This window comes from Nyctibius grandis, chromosome 1 (genome assembly GCF_013368605.1).
Source record: "Nyctibius grandis isolate bNycGra1 chromosome 1, bNycGra1.pri, whole genome shotgun sequence".
NCBI lineage: Eukaryota > Metazoa > Chordata > Aves > Nyctibiiformes > Nyctibiidae > Nyctibius > Nyctibius grandis.
The window spans coordinates 56,420,656-56,446,571 of NC_090658.1; the positions used below are offsets into that span (position 1 = coordinate 56,420,656).

General features: G+C 36.4%; 1 protein-coding gene across 1 annotated transcript in view; it reads right to left on the minus strand.

Annotated features, from left to right (window-relative positions):
- Positions 1 to 25,916, minus strand: part of UTRN (utrophin) — a 428,940-nt gene that overhangs the window by 40,007 nt on the left and 363,017 nt on the right. Inside the window, 7 exon segments of the mRNA XM_068406453.1 lie at positions 590 to 655; positions 893 to 931; positions 2,564 to 2,700; positions 13,018 to 13,129; positions 15,656 to 15,822; positions 18,185 to 18,342; positions 25,185 to 25,270. Of these exon segments, the coding sequence (XP_068262554.1) occupies positions 590 to 655; positions 893 to 931; positions 2,564 to 2,700; positions 13,018 to 13,129; positions 15,656 to 15,822; positions 18,185 to 18,342; positions 25,185 to 25,270 (765 nt within the window).

Consider the following 25,916-nt stretch of genomic DNA (forward strand, 5'->3'; position numbering starts at 1 on the left):
TGTTGCCTAGAAGTTGGGTGGTGTTATTTTTCAGAGGGTACCTCTGGTTAGTGCTTAACTGTCAACAGCTCTGAATGTACAGAAGAGAGTTCAGCAAAACACAGAAGCACTGAGATGGACTTAGCATAATACACATTTTATCATGAAAGGACTAGAGTGACCCCATAAAAGCCAGAACATAAACCATCTGTAATTATTATATGCTCTGTTAAAAGTCAATGGTAATGGATAGTGTCAACCTATCCTAGAAGAAAATGAAAACCTGGGTCTAAAATCCTACAGGGAAAAATTATATCTCCAGCAAGTTCAGTTTATTTCAAAGGTTAAAAATGAAGAAACAAAAGGAAAACAGCACATTTTAGAAATAACGCACAGTAATTCTGCAACAGTTTCCATTCTGGATGACAGACGATAGATTTAATGCATCTATTTTTCATTTAATATGACTGCATTCAGAAGCTGATGATTTAAAAACATTTTACTTACTTCTGAGTACAGAGAATTATATCTTTTTAATAAATAATGTCCAGCCAGTGCAGGAATCAAACACAAAATGCAGTGCACTGGTGAGAAAGTATGCATGTCTTACCTAGTAGCATACTGCTCTATCCTGGAGTGTGTGTCATCATGAAACAGCTGTGGAGACTGGGAAGGACTAGGTTAAAAAAAGATAAAATTAGTGGTGTCTAAAGCAATTCATGATATAGACAACATTATTTTTAAAGCAAGTTAGACTGATGACAAATAAATAAATTCACAATGTTGCTGAGGGGGTTATTGCTTTGGGTCAGCCATACCCTGTAGCTCATGCACATCATATTAGCAGCCACTGAGCTAAAAGAAAACAACTGGTATACTAAGCTTTCCAGATAAAGGGGTTCTGCATACTCACTCATATTGCTCTGGCCACATACTGATGAGAGTGATAGGACTGTGACGAAGACAAAAAAAAGAAAAGAGAGAAAGAAAGAAAGAAACTATGAAACAAAAACTTTAGTGCCATTTAAGCAAGAGAAAGCTGGAGAAACACAAAATATTTTAACCTGCAACCCACCCAGATTGCTTGAATTGGCAACTATTGATGTAGAAAAGAGGCAGCAACAGATACTGCTGTGTATCATGGAGAGATAGGAGACTGACTTACATACTTCTTTTTATTAAATAAAAATCAATTTTTTTAAAAAAAAACAAATCAGTGCTATTGATTGAACTGCAGTTCGTAAACCATAATCAGTTCATTTAAATTCTGCTCAAGTACTGGACTTTCCTTTTAAACTAACTAGAAAATATAATTACAAAAACATATTGGGTGAAAAAAACACACAACCACCAACAAAAGCCCCTCAATAAATCAAAGTTATCAATGCTTATTTTCCTACTGCATAAAAATAATCAAAAGTAAGTACATATTGTATTGCATTTTGACAGCTGGGTAACTATTTAATTTTTTTTTTTCTTTTTTTTTTTTTTTATTTAAAGGAGCATATTACTGAATTTTGCCACCTGCAGGGAAAAGAAACAGTACCAACAGTTTCCTCAGCATGATGCTGGCACTTTTTCTGTATATTTCCCACATGACTGGACCAAGAGAGTTTTATCCTGACCTGTGATTACACTCTTGACATTCCACTTTCTGGCACCATTGGCAAACTTTAATCACATCGAAGCAGCTTTGCTTTCCTATGTCAGTGGCAGCTGAAGACTGCCCCGGTGAGTGACATTTTAACATTTGAATGTGTGTTGCTTCCTTAGAAGCCAGGCCATCAATAATGCCAGTTTTCACATTACTTCCTCCTGTTTCTTAAACTGCTAATAAGCAGGTTTTGTTTGCTTATTGTGAATGAAACACACAGTCCTCCGGTCATGGAAACAGAGCGTGGACAACGGCGCTGGGCTGTTGCATGCAAGCAGAGCATACGTGTTGAAGCTTCACATTCGCCGTTGCTAGCTAAGCAGTGCTGCGTTCAGACGACACAGTAGTACTGCACACTCCAGGATGTCAAGGAGAGTCAATCCATGAAACTACATCTAGCGCCCTGTCAACACATCTTAATTTTGCTCTTTTAAGAGTGTCCTTTGCTGACAGCTACCAAGTAAGTAAATAAAGCGGGGTATTTCTGCCAGCAGCATAAGTAATACTGCAGACACCGAGAGTGCTCTCTTTTACTAGGCTACCTATACTTCTGAAGCCTGTAGGAATCTAATTAGCTCAGAGATTTGTTACTCCAGGGACTTTGAGATAACCAAATAAGCAGTGCAGTTCAAAAAGCCCAGTCTCCCCAAAGCTACAAAAGTGTTTTCTATGAAATAGCCATTCATCCCCCTCCAACATTACCTGCTAAAGTCCATGGCTTTATGATAAAATGCTTACAAAAATCAAAGTATAAAAAATGTTACTTTTTCAAAAACAGGCAAGATCTGCAAATAATACAAAACAATTCATAGAAAATAATACAGCACAAGGCTTTACAACTGCTGTTGATTATTCCTCACGTTTCACTTTTTTGTTGTTAATAGAATGGGCCAGTGACCCCAGGAGCAATTAGTCTATAATCAGACTTACGTCTCCAGGTTGTCACCCTCCAATACTGTTTGCACAGGTAGGTAGCCAAGTCGGGGATGCTTTGCAAAATACTTCTTTGACCGGAACTTATTCTTCAGCACCTTCGTGAAGTCCCGTACGTCTTCCCCAGATGTTGTCTTAAAAAGTTAAAAGAAATTAAACTGAAAATTGCTAAATAACATTGAGATAATAGTGCTGCTACTGTCCTCAAAAAGGATACAAGGAAGAACTTCAAAATGTTAATGATGATAAAATTACCCTTTTAGTGTCCTGAAATATGGTACAATAACAACTGTAATGCATCTACAAATTCTCTTCTATTGGATAAAACCAGCGAGGCTTCAAATTCCCAGCAATAAATGCATTGGATTTACCAATTACTTTATAAATTACAGAAAAATTAACAGGTTCAACTCTTAACTAAACATTTTTAACCAGTCTTACAAAACATAAAAATTTAATTTTTCAGGAAAAAAAAAAGTCAAATCAGTTTGCCAAATATAAGGGGATACTCTGAGCCATTAAAAGTAATCTTGACAATATACTCATGTATATGAAGCTTGTGACTCACCCACAGACAGAAAAACCTTGTAATGGCTCTGCTGAAAAAATACAGCTAACAGTAATGGCTTTGTTAAAAAAAAAAAAAACAAACCAAAAACAAACCACCAAAAAAACTGAAACCCATTATCACAGCCCTCTATATTCACAACGTGTCACAAAATACTACCTAAATTGGAAAGCTTTATCACAAGATGGGAGCAGTATGTGCTAAACCATTCTCTGCTGCAATGGCCAAGTTTTTCATGAGCACCTTCTCAAGTTACTAGATGTCTTCCTACAGGTTGTTGCCACTATATGTATCATTCCAGAGTCAAAAAAAAAAAACCCCACAGATGAAGTGACAGCCCACTGTACAGGCACTGTTCAAAGGCAGAGTCAGAGACAGGTCTGATAAGAACAATCAGTGCCTGGAGTAAATATCTCACAGACTGATTCAGTCACCTCCTTACTACCGCAACATAAGACTAGTACAAAAATTAGCCACAAGATTCTTCAAGTCTAAATTTACAAGTTACAATTGGCAACTCCCCCCCCACCAGTGGCTTTTTTACTGGTCCCCACTGATGCAGCCTCTTCCAAAACTAACAAGTGCTTAGCCCCGTCCCTCACCCCCACATGAAATTTATTGTGTTCTTTAGAACAGAAATAAAAATGATGCAACTGCTTTTAAAAATAAATTTAACTGGAAATAATCACAGCAATAATGACAGCACTGCTTTGGTGATACTATTCAGTTAACTTCTGCTACAAAAGCAGGGATACAAGCAAAACATGCAGGCATAAAATACACAGTAAAAATGGCAATAAAGAGATCTACAGGAAGAAACAATAGTATACAGTATGCCTTTAAAGTATATGTGCTTACAGACTTTACTGAGTACTTAATCAGAACAGTCCCCATCACATGTAGCACTTACTATTAAGCATTTCCTCTTGCAACTGCAGTAAACAAAAAGTGGCCATTCACCCCCTGCATTAGCTGAAGATTTGCAACAGCTTCTACAGATTTCCAGCCCAAACTCTGTAACAAACTACAGATTGTACTTCTGTACCCTCTGCTTTGGGAAAAACCTGTTAACATAAAAGGATGCCAAAGCAGATGGATATCCATAGGGAAAACAGACTGAAAGACTTTTCAGTTTTGTAGATTTTTTCTATTATGTACTACAAAGAGGCCTACAAGCAGGTCAGGCAAACTATTCTCTGATTTTATTCTCTATTGTCAAAACATAAAAATACTTCCCTATTCACCCATATACTTTAATGTATGTATAATATATATGGTTACAAACACTGTAATGCAGATCAGATGAGCAATAAAAACTGTAGATAATCAAACTGATGTTGGTAAGAGTTTCTCACATCTGGCTTTAACAAGTAACAACAAACTGAGCAAATTTGGGATTAAGAGGTATTTGAATCCCCGAATTTTAATTCAGGTAAATTCAGGGAGGGCTCAGATAATCATTCTCGGAAAGCATCTGCTCCAGTCACTGCATCATCCAAACCAGGAACGTGAGGCAGCCCGAGGGCTGCTTGTTCTCACGCAACAGTAACTCCAGCAGATGGAACTCTGTCCCAAGGCCAAGGAGTGAAAGTTTTAGTACCTACGCATTGCAGAAATAAACGTCTACTGAGCTGCCAAACTTTTCCTCTTGTGTATTCTTTATTTGGTATTACAGCCTGACCCAGTTCCTTGGAAAGACTAATATGACTGTGTACTGACTAAGGACAATAAATACTACCCAGTAAAATTTGGGCAGATTTGGAAGAACTATTTTAATTTACACAAAACTAAGATGCAACTATTTCTTCTATTTTTTTTTTTTTTTTTTTTTTTTGCGTATAACCATACTACACAATCCAATCCAAAAATCATGTCAAAAGAGATGTACTATATCATTTTACTTTCAAAAAAGAACAGCCAGGCACTGTTGTGTAGAATCTATCTACTAAATCAAAACCAACAGGTAGCTTGTACACTTCCTTACATCATGACCTCTTGACTATTTCCACACAAGTCAATAGCACAAATACCACCATAGTTACAGAACTACTTCAAAAGCAAAGCACAAAATCCTTTCCTTCACTAAAATTTCAGCCAAAAGACCACACTTTCAAACTCAATTTAAAATCTCAGTTCTTAGAACAAGACAAAGTTCAGGAAGGAATGACTAAGATCCATGGCTGGCACACATAAATAACTAAAAACACATCTGTAGTGGAAGGTATCAAGGAGAAAATCTGTAACTGACAAACTGGCATTAGCACTCCTCAATGTACCAGGCAGAAATAAATGGAGTCATAAGTCACAAACTAAAACCAGATAAAATTCCCTGTAAACCAACTCAAATTTAAGAAACTGGGATTTACATGGAAACAGTGGAAAAATCAGAATAAGCTGAGACATAGTCTTCACGTGTAGGTTAAAAAAACAGTTGGTATGCATATATTTTTCCTATATTAGAAATAGAACAAGTCTTTGTTGGGAAAAAGTACTACCAAGAATCTAATAAACCAGTTGGAGAGGTCTAAATTAAATAATATATAATATAAAAATTATAATAAATAGACATAAATAACATACATGAATAAATAATATATACTTCTAATATATATATTTATAGATACTTTTCACTATTCTCTTCTTTCAAATAAAAAATAATAAAGTGATAATGAAAGCCCAAACAATTTCCCATTCCTTTCACTGCATTACCTGTGTAAAAGGACTAGTCTGCACCTAAATCATCATTCTCTTAATTACATTTCTTATACTATTTTTAACACAAAACCAAAGAGCTGTTCTAACATACATGTAGAAACTGATTCCCAGAAGAGATGTGAACCTCACTAATGAATGCTGTCATTAACCCCAGACAGACATTCATCGGTTATGAGGAAGCTGGAGAGAAATGTACACAGACATTCAATACACACCATAATCGAGCAAGTTCCAAGAAAATCTATTTTGTATAATAAGACATGCTGAGTGATGCAAAATTTACAGTATAAAATAACATCTATGTCATTTAAAAGGACGTTAGTTTATTCTTTAATAGAAACCATATAGAGATTCCTGAATTTGATACCATTTGATACTCTTCAAATGCTTTAGTAAGTTTTAAGCTCTGTGGTTTTAAAAAAAACCTGTTTTACATATCTATATTTTTATTTCTTGACATTTTATTTATCTGTAACATTTGGTAGAATCTGTACCATGAGTCAGACTGTTCTCCATGGAAAACAAAATCCTTAGACCTACGTATAGTAACATCTACAATACGTGCAGGTATGATGATAGCTGCATCTTAAAGTAGCTGTCAGCTAGGTAACACTGTGAGGCTGGGAAACTTCCCAGCGTAGGATGTGGGGTAGAGAGACAGATACTTCATTCCTCTAATTATTTTTATAAAAATTGACACTTAAGAATGCAATTCACCAATAACTTAAACATTTGTTTAAGTGCACACATTAATTCCCATTCAACAAAGCACACATACTTTCAAAAAGCATCTTTCATCCCTTGATAGAGGTATGAGATAAGATACCACAAAAATTAGGTTATTAAAGGTATAACAACCGTATTTATGGCTGTCACGGCCATATCAGTGATGTTTGCACTCTGTAACATTGTGAAGATTACCCCTCTGTGACCACTTTCAAATAGGGGCGTTTCATAGCAGTTTCTTACCAAGAGGAGAGATTGATTATAAATTGTAGGTGTATTTTGTAGATGTAGATCTATTTTGTAGATGTAGGCCGCATCTGGAATATTGTGTCCAGTTCTGGGCCCCTCAGTTCAAGAAGGACAGGGAACTGCTAGAGAGAGTCCAGCGCAGAGCCACAAAGATGATTAAGGGAGTGGAACATCTCCCTTATGAGGAGAGGCTGAGGGAGCTGGGTCTCTTTAGCTTAGAGAAGAGGAGACTGAGGGGTGACCTCATTAATGTTTATAAATATGTAAAGGGCAAGTGTCATGAGGATGGAGCCAGGCTCTTCTCAGTGACATCCCTTGACAGGACAAGGGGCAACGGGTGCAAGCTGGAACACAGGAGGTTCCACTTAACTATGAGGAAAAACTTCTTTACGGTGAGGGTAACCGAACACTGGAACAGGCTGCCCAGAGAGGTTGTGGAGTCTCCTTCTCTGGAGACATTCAAAACCCGCCTGGACGCGTTCCTGTGTGACATGATCTAGGTAATCCTGCTCCAGCAGGGGGATTGGACTAGATGATCTTTTGAGGTCCCTTCCAATCCCTAACATTCTGTGATTCTGTGATTCTGTGATTTTAGTTTACTCCAATGAAATCAAGCTTTAATTTCAAGAGTGAGTAACTTACCTCAGAATTTAACAGAATTTAACAAATTAAGTTGCAAAAGGGTAGCAGATCACATAAACCAGCTATCTGTGCAACTCTAACAGTGAGACCTAGAGGAAAGCACGCTGCCCAGCTGCTAGATATCAAAGACTACCCTGACCAGATAGATATTCTTCTCAAGGCAAAACGTAATCTCTAAACTCCACAGCTGGAAGTGATGTTCTGCATGTAAAATAGCCAGATTCAACCATTCTTGCTGCTTTCTTTCATCTTCCCCACAGAACAATCCCATTTTGATAACAGTGAAGCGTGATGCTTGGTGCATTGATAAGCATGTCAAGATGAAACCACTGACTTACTTACGTCAGTTTGTTGCTTATAAAACACCAAGACTGCTTAAAGTTCAGGAATGTATCTGTCTTCTCTAGATGTCAGTAGTAATTACATTTTTATATGACTTACCTAGAGGAGAAGTCTTAACAGACACTATTGCAGATAAGCTTTATTTTGCTTGGAAAAAATTTCCGTCTAGGGTGAACTATCACTCAACCAATAATTTCTGACGTCTTGCCTATCATGTTCCGAGCTCTTTCAGGGAATATTCTGGTCATTTGGAAGATGAAGGGGCTAACCTTTGCTGCCATCATTTTGTATAAAAGGCTACAAAAAAACCCAGTTCCCAAAATAAGAAGCTGTGCCATGTGAGTGGCACAGAACTATAAAATTCGATCATACTTTCACTGAGGTCAGGAAGTAAGACTACTTGCAATGGGAAAATTTTCAGAACTGCTGATTTGATATTTGTACATTACCGCAGAAAAGCTGCTTTTAAGGTTTTACTGTGGAACATAGGAGTTGGAAGCAGAAACAATTTGGAGAAAGAAAACTGATGCAGTAACTATTTCCATCTGAAATTCAAAGGACCCATTGGCACCGAAAGCCACATTAATATAACACAAGTACCACTACTGAGAGAATTTCCATTCCAAAAAAGCTAAAAATAAATCATGCTGGTACTTATGTAAGAGTATTCCTGAATTAGATGCTAGGAAAATCTTACAAAATTTTTATACATCTCTGTGTAAAATTCTACATTAAAAATCCTATTTCTCAATCTTTTCAGAGAAAGACTACTTAAAGGTGAAAAAATAACTACAATAACTTTGTATTTCTACTACTTAGAGACAGTAATGTTTTCAATTCCTTACCCCACCCATCTCTAAATACTGAATGAAAGAAAAAAAGACATAACTGAAGTAATTATTATGAATTTTTGCATTTCCAGCATCAAGAAAACTAAATTGCAAGCTAGGATGAACACTAAATGGCATTACAGATTAGGATGCAATAACTACACATAACTATCTGGTTGTAAATAGCCCTATTCTGAAATTATGAAGCAATTCTTACCTGATAGAAATATCGCAACTCATTAAAACGGAAAATTGTCCCCTTGCAAATTTAATTTTAAAACCAGATTCCTTAAGCCATTGTCCAAATTATTTTAAATGTAAGTAGAAGTAAGTGAGCTTCTGAGAAATCCCTTCATACCCTAGACTGAACTGCTTACCTGAAGACAATTACAAGGTCTTCCCTGCATCTGTGACTAAGCTCCAGTTCTAAATGCCATCTTTGTTAACCAGGGAAGCATTTTTTTTCCTAATTATTCCTAGTATTCTTCATATTAATGTATTAATATACACTAACAGTAAGAAAGAGAAGCTAGATTTTACTAATGCAGTTTGATGAGTACATGTATTTGTACTCTGCTTTGCAACACCAGCCACAAGAGTAACATTTTAACATCAACAGCCTTTGAATTTGGTTGAGATGGTAGCGTAGATGCACTCTTCCTATTCAGGCTATCTGTACTGTAATATAATGGATTCTATGGAACAATTCATTGGCCTTTGGTACCTTCATTTTATTTTTTTTATTTCACAGGCCCAGCTCTATGCTATTTTTCATACATTATTCCATTTAAACATACAAGCTATTCTAATAACTTACTGCAAAGAATTTTGCAATTCTTGACTATTATATTGCATTAAATGAGTTCAATACCTACAGACATTTAGCAACAAATTAGTACACTAACCATAGTGCATTATTACAAATAATAATAATAAATAACACTGGATTCTTTGTGTGAATTCAATTCTTTATACCCGACCTAATTCAGATGAGATTAGTTAAAATGGATTGCATGTAGGTACTGATTATGGAAGTCAAAGAGGCATATAAGAAGTCTGTTCATATAACGGGTTATTTCTTTTTACAGAAATGGAGCTAGCAGAGTGTATTTACAGCAGGACCCAAGAAAAATTCCAGCTCCCATATTTAGCTTCCAAATTAATGGTGATCCAGTGCTGGATCTCTAATTCTATGCGTCACCTAAATTATATGCAGTCTTGTTTATTTTGCTCTGCTTTAAACTGTCCCAATTTCCTTCCTTTACCTCCTATACACTTGCCTTCCTTCACTCACTTTAATTGAGGATGTCATCTTTTTTCCCTTATTATCCCATAGTAGATTCACCTCATTCCTCCCATATTTCATGGAAAGAAGGGACTTTTGCCTTAGGTTACCTTATTTTGCACTTAATATTGCTTTAAAACTATATTCCTTTTCCGGCAGGAACAGGAATCTTCATTATAACACAAGCTGTCCTGAGTCCCAGGGACAGTGGGGATTCCAGCCATTTCCAGAATATGTTTTTCTGTACAACAGTCTTTACTTGTCAATGAAATGGCTCACAGATACATAATGTGAACATGTTTAACAAGAACTGAAAATGTCAATCAGATATCAAATCTGCTCCTTCAGACAAAACGCAGAAGTCACCAGAAATATACCATCCTGTTCTAGGGACAGCACCATACACTGTACTAGATGTAATCTGTTTCTTTCCTCTTATACTTCCCAATATGTATTTGACTAATGCAACAGGAGGTGTATCTTATTCTGTGGACTGGCAGCATGATCTATTTTGACATGCCTTACACCGTCATTTCTGTATTTTCTGTATATTATAGGCATGAACAAAGAGCATTTCTGCTCCATGACTATGATATAAACTAAAGATGAGGTTTGAGAGAATTTTATAAGGAAAAAAAAAAGTGAATATAAGAAAAATACATCTCAAACATGTTCATATTGTTTGGGCTATGTCGGCTAAGGAGACAAGTAAACAATCATTATCACTGTATTTTTAATTATATCTAATAAAGGAAAGAAAACACCGTAGACCTCCAGATCCTGAGAGTTAGAACAGTCATGTGAGCTTTGTCAAAACTGGGCCTATGTCATACCACGAAAACAGTATAAAACAAAGCCAGAAAATGATCTAGCTGTGTGAAAAAATGTTTTAAAAAGGAATTAAACTTAAACCCAAACCAATTTTAAACATTACAGTTTATAAGAATAAATATTAGGATTCAGGAAAACACAGAACTTTTTCTTATCAGGTACTTTTATAACTTAATCCCACAGCTGCTAACATACAAAGACTTCTTATTACATTTATATTCTTATGCAAATAGGAATATAAAATGTTAGCATAGGCTTTGCTATACTTTGAAATCTGACATCTAATCATGCCCAGATCCCTGACTTGCAGAGTCTGGCCTAAATCCTGACCTGTTTTATATAGACTCCCCAGATGCAAGTATTAAAAAAACCTTAATTAAAATTACAAATCAGGCATGCATTTGTGAAACGATGGAGTTAATGATTTTTACGCAAAATGAGCATCATCTATATGGTCTGTTTTAGACAGATATCCTCAGGTTAAGGGTGAATGAAATTGCTAAATTGGGCTTTCAGTCACTTAATGTAGGAAAAAAACCCACCACCAATCAAGTAACTTCAAAAAGAAGAAATCAGAACCACATAAAGCCACATAAACAAAAAAAGAGACTTTCTGATGATCAAAAAAAAATCTTCTTGTATCAAGAAAGTTACAGGCCAGGCAATACTCTGAATTATGCCAAGGACATTTCTATGCCCAGGCAGCAGTACAGATGAAACATCTTTTTATACATCTTCAGTTGCAATAAGAAAATATTAGACTTTATATCAAGAAACATATCAAACCTGTACCTAAAGCAAATAAGTAATCTGCATTGCAGAGGAATATTATAGACTGTTTTCATATTCAAAACACTCATCACTGTTATGTAATATTATGTATTTTGCACATGCAACATTTTTCCCCCTCTAAACATCTGCTTTTATTTCAAAACATACTCCTTAAACAGCCAATAACTGTCTTAAGAAGGTGAGAAGGGAAAAGAGGATACAGGAAGAGAAAACCAGTGACAGAATATAACAAACATTAGAACTGGCTGAAAAACAGCAAATCTACTTCAAAAAATTTCTTCAGAATGTAGCTTGGCATGCCAAATTATCAATCAAATACTAACATTAGGTTATAGAATTAATGAAAATAAATTAACATAACTCATGGTTTCTTTTGATCATAATGAAGTGAAAATACTACTTAATAGAATTTGAATTCCGTAACGGTAGACACATTGGATAAAAAAAGAGTGGGAAAACACAGGTAATAAGCCCAATTACTACAGCAAAAGACAGACAAATAACTCAATGATATTTTGCTAATAAAAGAACCCACAGAACCTTGTAACACTAGTGGAAATCAGCTCTATTTCATCAGCTCTAGTTACATTCTGGTCTGAATTTGTTTTTCTGAGCATACAGATTGTTCACCGCTGTTGTTTAAATTACATACCAATTATCCTATTAATTTATTTGTGACTGAGTTAAAATTCTTAAGAATGTAAACAACTATCAGATAAAAAAAAAGTTAAAGTGGTACTTGTATGAAGGAAGTTACCCACTCCGCACTTAAAGTCTCCTAGAAACTTGCTTACAAAAATCATGTTTGAAATTTCATTAAGAAAATATTGTGCTGTAAAACTAGTTTTGTTAGCTATTGCAGGCAAACCTCTCACACTATTTTTGGTTAGAAACTGTCAATTCTGTTTATTTTTTTTCCAGCTACACATCAATTTTTAAATATCCCAGTAAACAGTAATTACTCAAGGGTATAAAACACGACATATTTCCAACCATGTTTTTATGAAGTAGGCAAAATGTTGGACCTGAAAGCAAAGATCACACACCTTTAAAAATATCAAAGTGCATTACTAGAATATTATATATTCTTTACTAAGGTATAGCAAAACCAAAGTGAGTCCCTTTCCTCTGACATGTTTTCACCCTTACAGTGTGTGCAAGTATACAAGTACTGCAATTATATTTAATATTCCAGCTTTTTTTTTACAAAACAAAAGTGAAGTTCAAGTTTTCTCAGAGGTGGATACTTTTACCCATTTTTACAGAATCCAAACATCGCCCACATAAAATCAGCAGCACTAGCAAAGTCCCTGATGACTTCCAATGAGAAAGGCAGAAAGACAGGCCCTACTAAACATATGAAAAAGAAATCCTGGCAGAATATCTAGGCGACAAAAGACTATGAAAAAAATTAAGCCCTCAAATAATGCAAAAACAATCCCTTAAGAACTGTCAGTAAATTGGTACTCACAGGTATACAATACTCCACCATTGGGTAATGCAATTTATGCCCCTTTGCTGTACGGCCAGAAAAGAAACAGCTCTGACAGACGTCATAGTTGAAATGTTTTAAGCTCCGGTACCTATGGGGACATTAAACAAAGCCATTAGAGCTTCCTAGGTTTAGTTCTAATATTTACTTGTTATTAAGCCTCATGAGGCAAATTATTCTCTGAAATGGTGTCATGTGCTTTTCAGCAGCAGCACAAGGACATAGTGAGTTTGTTGGGATTAGCTTAGAAAGCACCTTGAAGCATGCAGGTGTGCGCAACCAGGACATGGCACGGCTGACACTCGTCACAGCTGCAGACCCCGGGGGGCACCCTTGTCACTGCAGCAGCGGCATGGGACACAGAAAACCCACAGCCCTCCTAGTCCACTTCACACAACCTTCCTACACTACACAAGTCACCTCATTGAGTATTTAAAAGAAATTCCTGCCTCCTATAGCCATATAGAGACCCAATGTCAATCATCTGTTGCACAAGTTGCTTTGAAGCAGAAAAATCTTACAGGCATCAACTTCATAGATGGAGTTTGAAGAGTTTATAATTTTAAAGTTCAAACTGGCTTAAAACTATATTGCTTTAGCTTTTCTTTTCCTCTCTTTAGGGCTCAGATGGTATCTCAGAAAAAAACATTTATAAACCAGAATGGTTTACTTTTATGTGTTTGTACATTCACCAGTTAGTTTAAATGTGTTTACATCATTTTGATGCTCTGAAATTCTAAACACATTTCAGAAAATAAAACTCTTGAGAATTCATTAATTATAAAAATAATACAAATTTAAGTTTTAAAATTACATTGATTTATTTACTTTTGTTTGTTTTTTTTTTAAGAGCGTGTATATGTATAAACAAAGTAACAAACTTATAGAGTATCCCTTGTATTAAATGTAGCCACCAGAAGCATGTGGTTTTTTTTTTCTTTTTTTTTTCTTTTTTTTTTTTTTAACTAAAGCTGACTAAAGCAACAATACAACTCCCAGATTCCGCTCACTGTTTTTTATAGTATGGTTGTTCTGACTGGATAAGGTTATATCATTTGTATGCAACTGAAATGAGCTAACAATCAAATTGAATAGCTACTGAATAAAGTTTAAATTAAATTGCTTCCTGAGAGCAGTTTTCAGTACCAATCCGCATTTTTTCCCTGCTGAGTTTTATGTTTTGTTTTGCAAGACAATATATGTCTATAAGTGTAAAGGTTCACTTTTAAGGATGCTGATGCAACTGTTTATAATCTTTACTCAGAGCCTGAGTATTAAATGGCCACATCTACCTTCTGCTAAGATGCTAGATGCTTTTGTTGTTGCAGATCTCCAACTTCATTGTAGAAATTATTTCGAATGAGCCATTCTTTTGTCTTCCTTTCTCTTCTTTTCTATGTTTATGCCCTCCTCCATACAAAATATTTCAGTACAGACAAGATTCATCAGCCCCTAAAAGACATCTGAGCTGGAGCTTTGTCACCCTACGCTCCCTCTCAAGCATTAACTAAGAGAAATAGGAACATTTAGAGGAGTTTCATCTCCTCTTAAGACAGGCAACAAGTTTGATCAGATTAATTACTTTTGGAAGTACTCACATATCTATACTTATAGTAAAAGAAGAGGGTTGCTAGCTCAATCTTGTAAGACTGACTGAAGCCGGCATGCCTAAAGCTAGGTGAGATGAATCTGACCTCAGGATTCTTATTATTATCCTCTAAAACAACAGAAACAAAGAGAAACAAGAAAGCATGGGGAACAAAAATCACTCATCTGCCTAGATACCTAAAAAGTCTTAGAATCACTTACAAGAAGGAGTGCTTTATCTTTCCTAAATAATATACTCAACTTCATTACCACAGTAGAGAAAAAAGCCAGTTATGTTTAGCTCTATCCCTACTTTTTTTTTTCTGCCATCATTTTATACACTGGAGCAACCAATTCACAAATGCATGTTAGTTGTAACAGTACTCACTAAAGGTTCCAGCTATCTCATGCTCCACGATGATAATTCAGAGTAAAATCATATAGTTTAGGAGGATAACACAGAGAACATCCCTGCCATTATTTTTTCTTTTAGAATTCACAGCTTCCTTTGAACAGACAAAAGCTAGATTATATTTGATGCTTTAAACAGGAACTGTGCACGTCTCATCATAGTAACATATCATTGTTTGTGCTGAGCTAGGAAAGATTGCTGTTGAAGGGTGTTTAATATTGCCTGGCATGAGTTAGTTTCTCAAGCCTTATGCAGGAGAGCAGAAGATAGCCCTCATTTTTTCTTACTGATCAGCTCCTTTTGGTCTTGTGCTTAGAGAACACATGGGGTGCATTTATACTTCCTTTGCTACTTGTTGGATCCACCAGTGCCAAAACACCTAATGACAGCCCGCCCTGCACATCTGTCAGTCACAGGACCACTGGGTGTCTAACAGCAGGACTGCAGGAGCCAGAAACACACTGGCCCAGGCCCCACCATGGCCTCACCGTGGACAGCAGATCCCATTTTAAAGTGGGAAAACGGTGGAAAAAGAAACAGAAAGAACTGTACTTGTTGGAAGATGTAAAAGTGTGGATATTTTCAGAGAAACCATGCACGTAATTCCCCTCCTCTTACCTAAAGCCAACAATTGGACACTCTTTACAGATATTGCACTTGGCTTGATGTTTTGCTGTTTCTGCTGCTGCCACACGGTGTAGAACTGGTAGCCATACCATAGACTGTGGCTCTAAGCGCATCCAATCTATAAATTGCTTTACAGTTATTTCTGGCTTATTCTGGTTCTGTGGAGAGAAAAAAAAAAACACATCCAAATTTAAAAAAAAAAAAAAACAACGCACACCGAGCAGATTTTCCTTAGAATTCAATTAAAAAAAAAAACAAAACTGTGTCAATCCTTTCCATGCCAGTTAATGTAAAACCAGTTACAGGATGCAAGAAACAACCTCGATTAAAATGAAAAAAAAGAAAAAAGATAGTAAGAATACAGAGGACTAAACAGCTGTGGTAGAACGGACAGATGGTAACAGAGATGAAGTATATTGTAAAGGAGTAACGGAGTCCATAGTAAAGCCATCTTTGAACTAAAAGGACTTGAGAAAGAAGTAAGGGAGCATGAAAGGGAAGCACATTCTGCAGCTCAGACACGCTAAAGACATGGTTGTCTTTTGAATTAAGATCGATGACAGACTGCTAAAAGTCAGTAATGCTTGCATGTGTCTACTAATTGCCATGAGACTCATGCAATTTTTTTTTTATTGTATTCTGACCCTATGGTATTCTTTCAAGTTAGCACATTAAACAAATACACAAATAAATAAACAGGTAAATAAATAAATAATGAGAGAGAAAAATGTTACAGGCAATCACTGCAAGAATATAGCAGGACTAAAGTATTAGTATGACTGTTTTAAGAAGCAAAGATGCTTCCACGTTCTCTAAGTTGTAACTACTAGAGGAGCCTAGCTGTAAAGGTATATGCATCAACTTCATCAGCAATAAGAACAAAAGCCATCTTTCTAAGCTCATTGGATGTAATAGAACACACAATTTAAAATGAAAGTTATTCTCAAATGGTAAGACATGATGAGAAGTAACACTAGGTTGCTTGACCTATTCATAGTCCAAGTCGATTTTTGCCAGTAAGAGGGATCAGCATGAAAAAAAAAAAGAATAACGTACTTTTCTCACCAGCAAAATACTTGTTTCCACTAGGCTGAGATAACTCTGTCATGCAGCTGCACACTTTCTCTATGCTCTCTTAATGACCAGGGACTGAACTTGAACTATTCACGTGAGACAAGGGATCCAAACTTATCATCAGTATAATCATAATATCACATCAAGTATTTAAACACTACCTTGCTAGTACCCCTGGAGATGGGGCAGATCCTTGAGGGACATAAAGATCATTCTTCTGTAACAGAAAAAGTCTGCCACTAACGAATAATTTATTTCAGTATGACTTGAACCACTCGAGGCCAGTGATATGTCAAGCACCATCCCTTACTGTCTGAAGCAGCAATGTTAAAACCTCAGGGGAAGTTTCACATGGTTAATTGGTCAAACAATTAGTCAAACAATAGGTTAAACTTCCATAAGTATCTACCAAATTATTCATGATCTGGACAAACACTTCCAATTCCAGTCATCTCAGAGTCCATAAATGAATCTAAACTGAAAAAAGCTAGCACAGCTGAATTTGTCAAAGCACTGGATGAAAACGTAGAAATGTCTATGACAGAATGGCAAAAGAAAAATTCTCTAAAAGTTCACTATAACATTTAATGTTTGATCCAAGAAAATCATAAATATTAAAGTCAGTAGTTTTATATATGCCATAGTGAATTTTTAATCCGTATATAATTTCTGAGAATACTCAAAACAGCCACCTACACAGAAATAATACACTCAAGTGGTATAATTATCACTAGCAAACAGTTGGAGCCTTAGGCATCCTTGACAAAGTCTGAGTTAGGTTGTGTTCCATTACGACATCATCTTCTTAATTCTCATCATCTTTAAACAGACAGACGCTCCTTGCAGCCTCATTAACCCCCTGCATGTAGTGTGGAGCTGAACAGCAGGCTGTAAGACAGCTTTATTTCATGTTCTGATCTGCTGCATAAAGGCTCACGATATATAAACGACTATGCTTGAAGTCTCGTGCAACTGCAAGCTCTTTTGTTAGTACAATAATGCTAAATAATTTCCTGATGTACAAGGTCAAAAATTACTATCAACATCATTTTCTTCTTCTGTTGAGATCATGTCTTGTTCCAGCAGGGAAAAGCACATTGTTCTCACAGTATCAGGTTGCTTTGAATGATGAAAAGCAGGATAATTGGCTGCTACAAAATTTTTTAACCGCTTTTAGAGCAGCCAATATTGTCAAAACCACAAATATTTATATATTCTTTTTGCTAAAAAGTAATTTGTTTGATCCTCTCCTAAAACATAAACCAGCTTTTACAGCTGCATTTTTACAATAACTTCTCACATTTAGTTGCAGGAGCATATTCATTTCTGTTCAAAAACTCAGTGGACGTTTTTAAATTCCTCTCTTCTTTTTACACCATGAAAAAGTGAATCTTAAGACTGCAGAGAGGTTTTTTTTCCCCCACATGAAGGTCTTTGTTATCTCACCTGTTGGAAGCAGCTGCGCACGCTGGGTTCAATGTTGCTGCCACCGAAGGCTGCCACTTCCCCAAGCTGCCGCGGGATCTGGATAGCGTCGTGAAGCAGCAGGCCCAGCTGCCTCTGGTCACACATTTCTGTAGGGCCTGCCACCTCCTTGAAGAGATCTGCAACACCAACAAGAGGCACTGGCTCATTTCATTTCCATGTACACCCCCTTTTATTCAGTAACACTGCAGCTCGAGCTTTATAATTTTTGTAATCCAGACATGGTTACAGATGGCCACTGTCTCATTTACAATAGTTTACCATCATCTAATCTTGATTACTTTGACTATGTTTTTCGTGAACCGTAACCACACAAATGAGAAAAGTAAGGCCAAATGAATGAAACTGTACAGCTTCTTATGGCATCTCTTGATAAAACTGTACATTGCAGCTCCTGTTTCACCTGTGAGCAGCTGTGTGACAAAACAAAAGAGACATCACAAAATCAGAACAGCTTGTTGTTCTAATACATCATTACCACATTGCCCCCCTAGTATTTACGAAGTTTTCTATGTTATCACTAGGGAAGGAGGTAATAATATTTCAGAAATCCATATCTTATGCTAAAGTCTATACCATCCTTCAGCCGGTTGAGGACAGAAGCACGTTTGCTCTGAGCTGAGACCAGAAATTAGCACAAGTCACAGCTGACCATGTGAAATAGCTTAAAGCAAGAGCAGCAGCCAGCAAGACAACTCAAGCTTAATATTAATCACCTTTGCTTCCCGGATAACCATGTCTGATTCCCTTTTCCTAAGGTAGGTGTCAAGTACTGCAGTACAAGTGGATGTTTTGGGATGATTGTAACAACAGAAAAAAATTGAGGCTGAGGATCAAGAAAATTGTTCCAGATATAGACACTTACTGGGAAGAAAGATATTGCTTGTACCTACTTAAGAGTCACAGTGAAGAACTGAATTAATAGCCCTGTCTGCAGTATAGATAATATTTCTTATAGATAATATTTCTTAAGTGCTTTCTTAACACATTTCTTTGATGGGACATTTTTAATTTTTAAAACTTCCAGCTAAAATTTTTAACATGTTTCTGCCAACAATCCTGCATTTATGAACTTTGTAATATTTAGTCACAAGATGGATCTCTCCTGAAAATATTGTAAACACTGAGTTAATCTCGGAAATACTTTTAAATTCTGTGATTGGTATAAATTACAGAAGAAATGGAAGTGTATTCTTTGTGTTCATTCCAGTTGGCTTTTACATTCTTTTTTTGCACTCAGTAGCTGACTTGGATTAAAGCTCCAGGTAATCTTAAAAAAAAAAAGGAAAAAAAATCTATTTATGCTATTCTCTTACTTTTCATGTTTCCCACCAGAACAACCCTTAATAGATTAGAAATAAATGAAATTTGACAATTCAGTCTGACTGCACTTCTGACTGAGAAACAGACAAGCTTTGTTCAGAAACACTCAAGAGAAACTCTTTTATTACACTCTCTAAATTGTTTTGCCCTTCATTTGGAGCAACTGTCAAGCATTGTCAGCGTGCTTCTGAAAATCTGGTCATTTTTTCTTGGCAAAGGAAGTTGAGGCAGCAGAAAGGATTTTCACAAAACAGAAATCCAGATGACTGAAATAATTCTGAGTTTCTTGTCTTTTTCTTGCCCCTTTCTTGCCTAGTCAAACAAATGCTACAGCAGCTTCAGTGCTTAGTGGTGAGAAAAAAACCCCGACGGACAACAGCGGTGACAGAACTAGTACTACATGGCTGCAGGCTCATCTTGGCAATCCCAGATCCTGGCTGGCTGCTTCAGCTGCAGTTGGGATAGTTTTCCCAGTTTCTAAGAGTCAGTTTAAAAACCCTGATAGGATAAAAAAAAAAAAAATGCCTGTTTTATTCTTTCTGTTTGCATCAGTCTACAGTGGAAACAGGCACTAAAAGAAGAACAATTCATTAACTGCTGTAGCTGGGAGGAAGATGAAGTAATTTCCCAAGCCCTAAACCTTCATTTGATTTGGGAGAAAGTAAATAGAGGAAAACCGATGTGGCAGGACAGGGAATAGGGAGAGCGATCAGCTAGGGTTGATCCAAGTAAGAAATCAGCAAATACCTTTGAAAAGCTCAAACTCCTCCAAAACACTCCACTTAAAAAACTAATAAAACTTAACACTGGTAGCTGTGCCATAATCGAGGAGTGTCTAAGTGCAAGGGAGTTCATGGACGGTATCCTCTTTCCCCAAAACCATCAATACCTTCAGTGTGACACACAGGAGGAGAAGCTCTTCAACTAAAGGCATAGAAAGACAAAATGTTCTTGCTATCTGGGCAACCTCTTTAAAGTAACCCACAAGCTATTCCCCTGGAAAGCAGGCATGGCAAGAACAGCTCTCAAGTGACAGATGTATGGGAGGACAGCTTGTTTTAGGTCTGACAGGGTGCAGCCCGACACCATACTCACTAGTGGGAAAAAGGACCATGTAACACCACCCACCAGTAATGTGAGAAGACACAAACTGTTATAAATGGAGTTTGTTAACATGTACATACATATTAGAGTGAGTTTATACATAAAACACATTGATATAAAGGCTAAACTGTACAAAGGGACTCTACCAAAAGGACAAGAAGAATGACTGGGGAAGGAAAGAAAAGATTATTCAGATCTGAGCCTTAGGAAACAAAATAGAAACAAGAAAAAAAAAAAAAACAGTTAATCTTAAATTCAGTTCAGCCTCACACTAGTATTTCGAGGATGACAGCCAGTGGGACTCAAACTGCAACTTAACTGGACAACCTGAAAAAATGTACTTACTGGCTGATACAGAAGGGGATACTTGAAAATGTTGAAGTTTATTAAGTTCCTACCAAAATGGTAGTAATATAGTCAGTAGTAAGATGTCCATGACACACTTCTTATGTCTTTTGCTGAAGTTGCCAAGACATCAAATCAGAAATCTAGCACTGTCAAACACGAACCATCCAAGCAGCTCCAAGGAATCTAGTGCTAAAGACTCCATAGTTACACTCAAATATAATTAAAAATATGCAAAATGGAAAATGTGCCATCATCTGTTCATGTGCACTGCTACAAACAGGATGCACATTCTTTTTTCTTCTTTTTTTCAGTACCACAGAGTTAGATCCACATGGTTTGAAAATTAACAATATAAACATAACATTTAAAAAATCACATTCCAAGGATGTTGTACGTTACTTGAAAATTGAGCTGCTTCACAGTTGAGATTTTTCAAGTAGCCCTTCTTTTTCACTTCAGATCCTAGAGTTTTTATGCATTAAATAATATGACCCAAAATCTACAAATCTACGCACTAAATAAAACTCCATCCATGTTTTCTGTTTCAGCCACCAGTCTGGGCCTTCTGTGTTAAAAATGAGCCCAGGTGAGAGCGAAATGCACACGAATGTACTCCCAGTTATTATACAGTGCTATGACTCTTCACTTCTAAAACTGAAGAAAAGAGAGGGAAGATAAAATTCCTGCTGTCCCTTCAGGAAATCCATACTGAGACATCATTTGTCTCCTGATGGCATGACCAGGCATATAAAACCTGCTGAGAATAATCACACATGCAAATTAAATTTTTTACTGTTACAAATACTTCCTGATATGATTGAATTTTACCTTCCACGAACATGTTTTCCACCGTATTCAGAAGTCCTATAATAATATATGAACAACTAGTGGTAAAAAGGAGCAGTGTTTTGTTTATTGTATTCTGAGTATTTTGGAACTAGGCTACTATTAACTTTTGTCATGTGCACCCTTTTTTTCTTTTCTTTTCCATTTTTTAAGGCCACTTCTATACCCATGAACTGAGCAGCGCACCAGGGTGCAGGCCCAGGCACTGGAATGCTGTCATCCATACCATTAAGCTGCTAAAAGTGCATCCGTCATGCTTTTGGATCAAGATCAACTAACTCTCACTCCCAGAATAGAGTAAGGCAGGGTCTGGGATAATTTCCAATAGGTAGCTCCTATGCATCCCCTCCTGTTTTGGGGAAGAAGGAGAGCATAACATGGATACAGCCAGACCAGGTCATTGGCCTTGCCAACAAAAAGAGGCACTGGACTATTTGCTCTACAAGCATAGATATAACCAGCTCACAGCAACTCAATTCCATTTGCAGATCCATTTTTATCCACAGGAGCATCCAGGTGTCTGCTTGAAACTAAGCATGTCTTTAAACAATTTCAACAGGCATTCTTTAATTGAGGCTTCGATGTTTCTTCTAAAAGTAATTACAACTTTTTTTAATTAAAGATTCATTCTCATGTCAGCCCTGAAGTCTAGCATCTTAAAAAGAAGCTTAATTAAATTTAAAAAAAATCACAGAAATTTCTCTGGCAAAACACATTTAAAAAAATGTGTCAAGTGAAAACATCCTACCTATACTGGAAATTAACATACAGTTAACAAAATTCCTGGTTTGACTGGAAATGAATGTGATTAAAGGGGGCTGTTAAAACCAAATAAAAATTTAAAAAATTATAAAAAGGCTTCACATTAAAGAAAGAAAAAAGAACAAAAGCTTGATTTCTCCAAAAAGGTAAGAGAGAAGGATGAAGGTCAATTGTATTGGTAAACTGTCAGTTTACCATGTTATTTCATAAACCCAATGTCTCAGCAGCCCAGAAATTACGTTTGTAAGATTGACGGGTTCATCCAAATGTTTTTAAAACAATAAACTTGCCTATTTTACTGCCAGCTACTCTGAGAAGAATATGCCTCTCTAAGACTACATTTAAGACACGGTCTGTGCTCTGCTAAGGGCTCCAACTGCAACCACAGGATGACTGCCATGCTCAGGGGAGCCTGGGATTGACAACGCCTCAGAAATGCTTAGAAGAAATATAACCAAAAGGGGAAGCAAAAGTCAGGAGCTGGTCTGAGAAAGGGAAAAATCGGAAGGCAGGTAATTCGTATTAATCACCCATGTTGGGAGTACCGCTCTTCCTTCCAAGTGTCTTATTTTCTTGAAATTACTTAGCATTTCCATGATGGTTTTCACCTGAGGATCTGAAAGTCAATAGATATGACAAAATTTATCTCAACAGAAGATGATTAGTAGGGTGTGACAAAATCAAAACAAGCAAGAGAGCTCACACCCAAGATCAGTCTGTGACACAGCTGGTGCCAGAGTACCCCAAAACACTGACTGCATAACCACCACAGGCCAACACCCAGTACCTGACACCATTATTTCCATCCTTCTTCTGCAAAATTCTTTCAGACTGAAGAGTTTTGTTTTGTGACAATTTTGTGATTCATAAGGACAATGAAGCTGACAATAAAGATATCAAAGCCTGGCCCACTGATCAGAACAGGAGTAACAACAACAACAAAAAAAAAGGTTGTGTTACCTGACTATAATTCTCTGCTTTGAGAAGCTGAGCAACTATTTCAGTTTCAGATGTATTTCAGGTTGAAATTATCACAGAATCACAGAATGTTAGGGATTGGAAGGGACCTTGAAAGATCATCTAAGTCCAATCCCCCTGCCGGAGCAGGATTACCTAGATCATGTCACTATTATGATCACTTTGTAAAAAAGTCTCCTGAGCTTTCTCTACCCTAATGTTTTATGACTTTTCACAGCAATCTTCAGGAAAAAGCCCATCCTGTTAACCTGGGTTTTGCAAATCTGCAGCCACCATCAGCTGCCATTTTTATTTTACTACTAGACACAAAGCAACAACATGAAAATGAATCCAACCTGGTCATTTCCTCGTTCTGCTTCAGTGTCTCTATTCAGTAACTGTAAGTATATTACTTAATTACTGATAGCTATTTAATGTGAGTTTATTCCCAGGTTTTGTTTTTTGGTTTTTGGGGTTTTTTTTTAAACACCTTTTGGTAGAGTTATCATTCTCTTATCCATAGCCTAACTCCTACACTTTATGAAAGCTTTTTTATTTCATACCAAATGGCAGATTACCTCCTGAACTGTCTTTACTGAACAAAGTTATGTCTGCCAAGCTCTTTTAGTTATGAACTAATTCACAGATATGTCAAATGACATAAGGAAACTAAAAAAAAACCAATGTCTTAGTATGGGCTCGAGTTCAGATGCCAAAAAATGCCCCAAATGCATAAGATACCTGTACTTTTGCTCAATGTTAATAACCAAGACAACCTATAAATGCTTCTAAGGAAAGCAGAAATTGTTGCAGACCTCCAGTGGTACAGGGTAAATACAGTCTTTATACATTTTACACGTGTTTCTGAAACATGACAAGGAACTATTTCAAAGAACAGTAATTTTAAGATGATGTTAATAATATATAACTGTCTGTCCCCTAGGATGCTCTTATATAGTGCCTAATCTCTTGTTCTGTATTTGTCAGGGGGTTTTGCCACAAAATTACTTAATACTCTTCTGCTCCTTGCAGTTATTTTTGCAAAATATTTTTATACTACGTTGTATTTCTCAAGCTTGTGAGATTACTTAAATCAACATGATTTAAACTTCCCTTGTACAATTCTGGCCGGAAGCACAGATACTGGAAAACTATTTTCAGAGTTCAGATCAACTTTCTCATAGACCACAAAATACAATTGCTGGATTTTGATGTATTTTCTTGCTTTATCAGACATGTCAACCTGTCCCAGTCAACACCGACTTGCTTGATTTTTCCCCTACACAAACCATACATACGCAAAGAAGAGAACAGAATCAGTCAAACAGAATACTTCTCTAGCTTCCACATAGCTACATTCTCCTTTGCTTTTGGGGAACACAGTACTGTGTATTATGATGATGCATAATTGACATCAATACTTTCCAGTCAGGATATAAATCCTACTTTCTCCATTGTCACTGATGATAATGAAAACAACAATTCTATTTTACTTACAAGAAAACTGTCTTGCTACAGGCATGAGAAATGTTTTACTACAAATTTTGCTACAGTGTGTGTTGTTATTGTACATGAATTAATTATATAATGTAAGCATTTTATAAAATACGTTCTTCCTTACATCTGTACTTCTCTTCCAGAAGGCCCTTAGAAAGAGACATCAGGCCAATTTTCAGGGACTGCACCCGAATTTTTCCAGTTCGGCCACTGAAATTATAAAGATAAAACAATTTTATACAGTTGAATTTTATTCCATTCCAACTCAAGTCTATTCAAAATGCAAAGGCATTGGTGAGTTCTACTTCAAATGCACTTCAAATCTCAAAACAAATTAACACTACAAATCACATTAAGAATGCTTCCCTTGCAAAAGCTGAGCTCGCCTTCTAAGTGGTTTACACGTCAAAACAGTTCGTATCATTCCAAAAGGGCAGACATTTAGCTCTGTAAAGCTCTCAACATGATTTAATAATATGATATACACAGAAAAAAAATACATGAGCACACAGCAGGAATGTGTATATTACCCAGTGTGAAACACAAGGACTGCAAAATAAAACCCAGTTTTCATATCACAGTAATTAATTCATTTTTTTCCACTTCATTTTTTCCTTCTATGTTTAAAATGCTCTGATATACATGTGTACCAGGACATAAACAGACAACTGCATGCAGCAATTAAATGATGTGGAGCTGTTGTTCTTCTTAAGCAATGTGACTTCAGGCTCATCTTGTCCTATATGGGGGCGGGGGGAAGACCAAACCCAAAAAAACACATATCAAAACTTAAGCAACTTGAGAACAGATAAGTGAGTACCAAAGCAAGTGATTTTAAAGCTGCAAGACAAATACT